At 34.0% G+C, this 8650-nt stretch overlaps 1 protein-coding gene across 1 annotated transcript; it reads left to right on the top strand.

The window, feature by feature from the left end:
* Positions 1 to 273: 273 nt before the first annotated feature.
* Positions 274 to 777, top strand: LOC130958035 (pathogenesis-related protein 1-like). The gene has a single exon (XM_057884917.1). It carries the CDS (start codon positions 274 to 276, stop codon positions 775 to 777), a length of 504 nt encoding a protein of 167 aa, XP_057740900.1.
* The last annotated feature ends 7873 nt before the right edge of the window (positions 778 to 8650 follow it).

Genomic DNA, 8650 nt, shown 5'->3' with positions numbered 1-8650 from the left:
ATTAGTTTCAAAGATATGATTTGCTGAGTTGTAGTTTCAAATAACTCAACCTTATGCATTTATTTATGGAATGTACAGACTACAAAGTAACAAAATGCTGAAAGCAGTAACAAATTCTTCCATTTTTATTATTATAGATAATCTTTTAAAACGGTGTTTGTTAATTACTCTTCCACATATTAAAATTAATTCTTATTATAAATACCTTTCTATAACTCAAATAGTTTCCATCAAACACCTTCCTACATTACATTACAAAAAGAAAACAAGAATATGAAAACATGCAAGATTTCATTTTCTCTTATTTGCATCTTATTCGGCTTATTATGCATTATGAATGATTATGTCTATGCTCATGATGATTCACCAAAAGACTATCTTGATGCACACAACATAGCAAGATCAGAGTTGGGTGAACCGAATTTGGTTTGGGACGAAACCCTTGAAAAATATGCACAAAATTATGCCAATCAACGTAAACAAGATTGCCAGCTAATCCATTCACATGGTCCCTATGGAGAGAACCTTGCATGGAGCAGCAGCAATGATCTTTCTGGCGTTGATGCTGTGAAAATGTGGGTAGATGAGAAACCATACTTTAATTACTTGTTAAACATATGTGCTGATAATCAAATGTGTGGCCACTACACTCAAGTGATTTGGGGCAACACATTGCGTGTTGGTTGTGCCAAAGTCATTTGTGACAATAATGGAGGCAGTTTCATTACTTGCAACTATGATCCTCCTGGCAATTACATTGGAGAGAGACCTTATTGATTACAAAAATTTTACTATTTGTTATCATTTTGTTACTATGGCTACTTGATTGTAACAAGAAATATATGAATTACGTAAAAAGGAATAATATACATATATATACTTTTTTATTTATATATGGGGCCAGGAGTATTATATACGAAAGAAATTAGGCACATGAAGACTCCAATATCAGACTAATTAATCTCTGAACAAAAAAATATTTATTTGGTTTTTTATGATAACAAACTGTGAGTATATTATATTCTATTAATTTATTACGTCAAATTTAATGACGATACTTATTATATATACCGTTTATTATTGTGACGTATTTATTTATGAAAGATTTGTCATATAAATAATAATTTTTGGAGTAAAATTTCACCTATTTTAATAAGATTCGTGATAAATAGCAATAGTTGATGTTATATAGAAAATCAAATAATAATAAATGTTTTATTGTCCAAAACTACATCGTTTCCATACTCATATCTCAGCAATAAGACACACACCGCAATAAATAACAAAATCAAAAAATATCCAGTACAAATTTTTTTACTATACAAGTCTTACAAGTTCTTAACTTCCCTTATCACCCTAACCCGCGCTTCTTATGGCACGTATGTTTCACGCGCCTTTTTAACAGATTTTTCAATCGCTCAACGCGCGAATATATAATTCCTTTTTCGAAAGAATTTCGTTTCTTTTTTTGAATTTCTTCCGCGTTTTCTTGCCTTCTCTCTTCGATCTCTTTCGAGCGTTTCTCTCTGCCTTCTCTTTCGTGTTTTACGTGCGTTTTTCTCTGCCTTCTCCTTCTTTATTTACGTACTTCAGATTTTTTATTTCGTTTTGTGTTTATCCATTGTTTTTTGACATCAAGTTGTGAAATCGTTTTAGAAGATAATTGATGATTCAACTTCAGATTCTCAGCTGAACCAGAGCGAAGTGGACTTTGAAACTGAATCCAATGAAGTTCCTGACGTGTGATTTAGTTTTAGTTAGTAATTGAATCTGAATTTGAATCCGATTAGTAGTTTTTGATTGTGTAGCTGAATAATCTGTGAACCTTGCCTGTGATATTTGCTGTTTGTTCTTCCTTATTTGAATTGAATCTAATGCACTAGTTCTCATTAGAATTAAAATAATTTTATCCATTTTATATCATACATTCGGATGTAGATCAGTAATAATTGGGTGCATTTAAGGAAAGTTTGGGTACATTTACAATTTATGACTTTTCATCTGATGGAGAGTGAATTTTCTTATTATTTTAGTTGAATTATTTTAGTTTTTGTTTTAATATAGTGTATTTTGAGTGTATTTTTGCAGACCTTTTGTGGTGTTGATGACCAGTTTGTCCCCAAGGTTGGGATGAATTTTAACACCCTTGAAGATGCTGCAAAATTCTACAAGAGTTCGATACACAAATAAGAAGGGAAACAAAATTAAGAATCAATTGATTACATGTAACAGATAGGGAAAATAGAAATCGAAAATATCTCCAACCGAGAAGACAAATTCCTCAGCTGGTTTAAATTGTCCTGCAAGAATTTATATACACGTATTGAAGGATGTTGGTATTTGCATCATTTCGAAGGTCATGTTACATCATTCACATCCTTGCTGTCCAGATCAAGTACAGATGCTCAAACAGCACATGGAACTAAACATGTCCGTGCGTCGTACAATAGAGAATAACGAGGAAGTCGGTATCATACCTAGCAAAACTTTCCAATCATTTGTTGCAGCAGTCGGGGGTCACCGCGAGTTAAATTTTATCGAAAAAGGCGTGAGAAATTACATCACTAGAGAAGTGCAGAATGTTTCGGAACAAGAAAATGCAAAAGAATTCGGAAAATACTTATTAAGAATGAAAGAGAAGAATCAGAATTTCTTTTTCGAGCTCGAATTCGAGGACGATCAGTCCATTAAGCAGAGCTGCCTGTGAGTATTTCGGAGATGTTATTTCATTTGACACCACCTACAATAAAAATAGGTAACACGCTATTCTAGTTTATGATGCTAAATTAATGTTGTTTTATGATTCTATTGCAGAGGTGTATATTGGAGGATTTTGGGTGCATAAGATCATTATTTTGGTGTATTTTGTTGATTTTAATTCTGTTTTGTCGTAATCTGGTTCAGGTATAATATGGTTTGTGATTTTTTTGTCGGGGTGAATCACCACGGTCAATCAACACTTCTTGGATACGCTTTAATAAAAAACAAAGATATTGAATCATTCAAATGGTTATTTCAATGTTGGTTTTATTGCATGGGAGGAAATGCTCCGAAAGGGATTCTCATCGATCAATGTGCATCAATGCAAAGGGCTATCGAGACTTGTATGCCCACAACAATTCACCGTTGGTATATTTGGCACATCATGAAGAAGATTTCAAGCAAATTAAACGGCTACAAGGGACACATAGAAATCGAACAAGAAATGAGCCAAGTTGTTTGAAACTCTCATACCAAAGAATCATTTGATAGGAATTAGAATGATTTTCTCCTGAAGTATGGTCTTGTAGATAACAAGTGGATTTCAGGTACTGACGTTTAAAATCTGCAGCAGAGGTGCAAATTGCATATTTTTAGGTGCATTATAGTCTGATTTGGGTGTATTTTGCAGATTTTTATAAAGACCGTCATATATGGGTTCCAATTTATCTGGATTACCACTTCTGGGCTGAGATGAGAAGCACACAAAGGAGCGAGAGTATGCATTCATTTTTCAACAAGTTCATTACCCGGAATAACTCACTTATCCAATTTGTCAAATAATACGATAATTGCCTTGGAAGTAGGGAGCAAACAGAGAGAGAATCAGATGCTACAGATTTTCACACGGTCATACCATGTGCAACAAAATCCTCCATTGAAGCTCAGTTTCAACATGTGTACACTCACCAAAAGTTTAGGAAAGTTCAAGCACAATTCAGAGGGAAGGCGAATTGCATCACAAGATTAATGAATTCCGCTCTAGGCTATTCAGTATACGAAGTTGGAGAATAAGTTTTTAGCTCAATATTTAACAAGTTTGCGGTTACTTATGACTCAATAGAAGCCCAAGTGAAATGCCAATGCTTATTATTTGAGTCAAGAGGGATATTGTGCCGTCACGCCTTAAGCGTGTTAAGTTTTGAACGAGTAACCCAAGTGTGACCGAGATATATATTGGAACGATGGAGTAAGAAGGTAAAGAGGCGACACACTCACATCAAGAGCAACCACGACGAGCCACTGTTGGAGCCAAGAAGCAAGAGGTTTGACGAATTGGTATTTTTTCGCAAAATATATGAGAATTTGCATCAGAATCCAAGGAGTCGAGTGCCATTCTGCACCGTGCGTACGATAACGTCATGCTTGAGATAGAACAACTGAAAGCCAAAAAGAAGGGAACATGTTCATTATCTCACGAAGATGCCAACTTGGAATCCGTTAACGAGCTTCAAAGCCCTCCAAGGGCAAACAAGAGGACGTCCCAAAAATAGGCTAGGTTCAATTGGATAGACAGATTGCAAATGCCTTAAAGAAGAAGAAAACAAAAGCAAGTAAAAGTGATGTTCTTTAAATTGGTGGTAATTGAGTTTAGTTATTTTGTTAATAAATTTTCTAATATGTGAGTTTATTTTTTCTAATTAAACCTTTTTGATGTTGCATCAGTGGTGCAACCAAATTCCAGCCAATATCACGGACATGTTATGAATTATCAGTTTAGGGATCCAGCAGCAACGGATAGGTTTTTGGTGTATAGTTACAGGATATTGGTGTAACACTCAGCTTTTTGGGTGCATTTCTGAACATTCTTATGTTTGACATTTTAATTTTATATTTTTCAGATGCTGCTGTTTATGTTAGAAATTAGTGTTCTTTTTAGTTTTTAGGGTTTATAATTTTAGGGTTTTAGGGTTTAGGGTTTAGGGTTTAGGGTTTAGGGGTTTAGGGCTTAGTGTTTAGGGGTTTAGGGTTTAGGGTTTTAGGGTTTAGGGTTTAGGGTTTTAGGGTTTAGGGGTTTAAGATTTAGAGTTTAGGGTTTTAGGGTTTAGTGTTTTAGGGTTTTAGTATTTAGGGTTTATGCTTTTAGGGTTTTAGGGTTTAGGGGTTTAGGGTATATATTTGGGTGTATACGAATTATATTTGGGTGCATAATTAAGGTTTAGGGTTTATGGTTTAGAATTTTACGGTTTAGGATTTTAGGGCTTAGTGTTTTAATTTAGTGTTTTAGGGTTTATGGTTTAGGGTTTAGGCTTTTAGGGTTTAGGGTTTAGGGGTTTATGGGTTTAGGGTATATATTTGGGTGTATACGGGTTATATTTGGGTGCATAATTAAGGTTTAGGGTTTATGGTTTAGAGGTTTAGTGTTTAGGGTTTTAAGGTTTATGGTTAGGGTTTAGGATTTTAGGGTTTTAGGGTTTACAGGTTTAGAGTTTAGGTTTTATGGTATATATTTGGGTGTATTCGGGTTATATTTGGGTGCATAATTAAAGTAATTGGGCGTATTAGTTGGTTTGGTGTTGTTTTCCTTTATTTTCTATGTACCTGTAATTTACAGCTTTTGAATATAGCACAGACAATTTATTTATGCAAACAAATTTTATAATATAAATGAATTAAATATTCACAAAATTTACAAGTGTTCAAACTATTTCAAGACTAGATAAAACTGAAATCAATCACTGTCACTGCAATATCATAAGAATCTACTTGACAATATGGACTCAACAACGCTGCAGATGGCTTCGACAATCTCATTACTTCACTTCCCTTGATCGCTGTATCTCTGTCACGATTTATGTCATGAAAAAGAATTTGGAAAATAAATTCCACTCTGAAGTGGTCGACCTCCGCCTACAGTTTGAAAGAATATTATTTTAATTAACTCTGTTAATTTAGAAAAGTAATAGAGAGTTATATAGTTTTAAATACAATTACTTGAGTCCAATTGTCCTACTCATACTTTTCCTTTTTAACGTTTTGAAGCTCGATTATTTCAAGCCATTTCATGACATAAACAGCACAATCATAGTTGAAAACCAAAAATAATTTAGCAAATTAAAATAAGACAGCAAATGAAAACACAATTTTCAGAGTAAAAGATTTGTACGGTGTTTTTTGGCCTAAAATGTCAATGTAAGGAGGCTCAATTTCACGATCTTTTATCTTGAGAGGTGCTCCCCGGCATATACCCTAATTCTCGAAATCACCTACCCCTAAAAGCAAAAAACAAAGCCGAATATAAGAAGGAATAAGTCTAATAAATGAATACACCCAAAGGATCACAATATACACCTTACTTTGAATTGAAATGCACCCAAATTTAAAAACGCAAAAAATATAATCAACTTACAATAAATTTATTTAGCTTCATTCTGGGTTTGGAGGTACACGTCTTGATAGGGGTCAAGTATATAAAATTTTTTCTTTCTTACGTCAGCCACGCACATCCACCAATGCTCTGAATAGCAAACAGGTGCAAAAATTTGAAACATCTCCATATTGAATAATATTTTAGTTTAATTCATAGATAACCAAAGAATTGTGATAAGAAGTTTTAGAAATGAAAACTTACATATGTATATGATGCTAATTTTTTCCGGTCCAAAAAAGGTATAAACATTGGGTAGTCTTCGACATTAAATGGCTTTTTGGATTTCGGCTGGAAGAACTCCCTACTTGGATGATTTTCAATGACCATGTTCTGCAGCATTTGTGAAAAATCAAAAGAAATATTTTAATACACCCAAAAAATAACAAAATGCACCCAAATTTTAATACATTACACCTTACCACAATATTAGGTGGGAGATAGTAAATTTCTTCCTGAAATCTTTTAATATTTTCTTGGTTGAGGATCAGGCACATAGCAGTGATAATCAAGAAAAATAAAACAGCCAAATTAATTACATCAATCAATATTGCAGTCACATGTCATAACATAATCATTAATCTTATTCTAATCTTACATCAGCTTCGATATGTCAAGTAGCTTTTAGAGATGCAAAGTGGACTCTTGACAACACCAACGATTGTTGGGTGTGCAGTGTGCAAAGTGGATCATAGTCATTAGTACTGTCATCTGCGTATGTCCTTATACATGTGGCCAAGAGGTAACATTTTTCTTTCATTTCGGCTGACATTAAATTTCTCCTTGCAGGAGTTTCAAACTTGTCAAAAATGTGGCGCACAGTCTGCTTTTCAGTTGGGGGACTTTTACCTTCTGGAAAATCTGGTGTTGTCTTTTCTCCACTCTTTGCAATTTTTTTCCACCAGCACATCTAATTCTTCTATTAGTATTGTGATTTTCGGACTTTTTTTCACCTGAGGTTCTGGTTGCCCCACCCCCTCTTGGGTCTGTGTTTCTTCTTGGCTTGAATCAGTCAAGCCAAGGCTGAATGATAGCAACGGTAATTCTCTAGGTACATAGGATGCTGTCCGAGCCATCATCAATAGCGTAGCAGCAGTGATTTCAGGGGTTAGATCACTGCATGTTGATATATATCGTACTATAAGAATAAGAATAAACAAATGATATCGAAATTCAAGTTCAATTGTGATGAAATTAAATTTTAGATGGAGCTGGTGGCACCGTTGGTGTGCTTTCATAAACTTTCTGGGACTGTGGAGTGCTGCGGGGTTAGAGAAAATGAATCTGATTATAAAAAAATTAATTACAGCTCAATTTTCAGGATATATGCCCAAATAAGATCACAATATACCCAAACAATAACGAAATGCACCCGAATTTTTTTTGCTTACCTCTCTGTTGGGGGGATGGTTCAAATGGTGGCACAGGGTTTGCTGATATTGTCTGGGATGAAGGTAGGCATAGTTGTATATTGGAACTTTAAATAAGACAAAAATAAAACGTTAAGAAAGCCTTTTTAAAATAGATTATTAGATGGTTGGAATTTGGTTATAAAACTTACATATTAAGCGGGTGAGAGGATGGTCGAAAAATGATCATCTGTTGTTGAGCTGGGTCACTTAACGATTTTTCTTTCTGACTGAACCTGAAATACACCCAAATAAGAAAACAATGCACCCAAATAATAATTAAATACACCCAGAAAGGCTTTTTTTAGAACTTATGTAGTTGCAGATTTTTATTTTTTTCTGCCTTTTTTTTCTTGAATAAAACATTAAAGGGCTCTTTGTTCTAAAAAAATATATACAGAATTAGAAAAATGTGGTAAAAAAATTAAAAAATGGTATAAGAAAAAGAAATTACATGGAATCCAAAGATTTGTTTACACTGCTTTGCTCCGTTTGTCCTTGAAACAAAGGATCAGTCTCGGTTGCTAAGTTCACCTCTGGCATTCTAAGTATAGAATAAATATCATTCAACAAATAATACTATTTAATTAAATCAGGATATCAATATTCTATCAATTAAAGGAAGAATAAAAATCAGCAACCAAAACACCTTAAAAAAAGGTAATATACACTAGGGGTGTAATCGGTTCGATTTGGTTCGGTTTTAGACCGAAAACCAACTGAACCGACCTGATCGGTTGTACATTGATACCAACCATTCGGTTGGCTGCTGTTTGAACAACCGAACCGAACCAAACCAACAACGGTTTAGTTCGGTCGGTTTTTCGGTTTTTTTACACCTAATAATCAGAATTTAAAATACCATAAAAATGAAATTTAAAACCTTCAATAAACTAGAATAAGAAGAGTATATCACATCCAAATCCTATACAAATTCAACTTAATTAAACATAAAACAAAGACAATTAAAAATGTCTAGCAAAACAACAAAAATAAACACATTTTAAACTGAATCAGTCACTTTAAAACAAATAAAAACCAAACAGCCAATCAGCCACCATGCTTCATCCCAACTTCAGGCGTCCGCTCATTGGGCACCTCATTGCTTGTTGGC

The sequence above is a fragment of the Arachis stenosperma genome, chromosome 10, assembly GCF_014773155.1.
Source record: "Arachis stenosperma cultivar V10309 chromosome 10, arast.V10309.gnm1.PFL2, whole genome shotgun sequence".
In the NCBI taxonomy this organism is placed as follows: Eukaryota; Viridiplantae; Streptophyta; class Magnoliopsida; order Fabales; family Fabaceae; genus Arachis; species Arachis stenosperma.
Note: the sequence above shows the minus strand (reverse complement) of the source record. Positions and strands in the feature narration are given on the sequence as shown.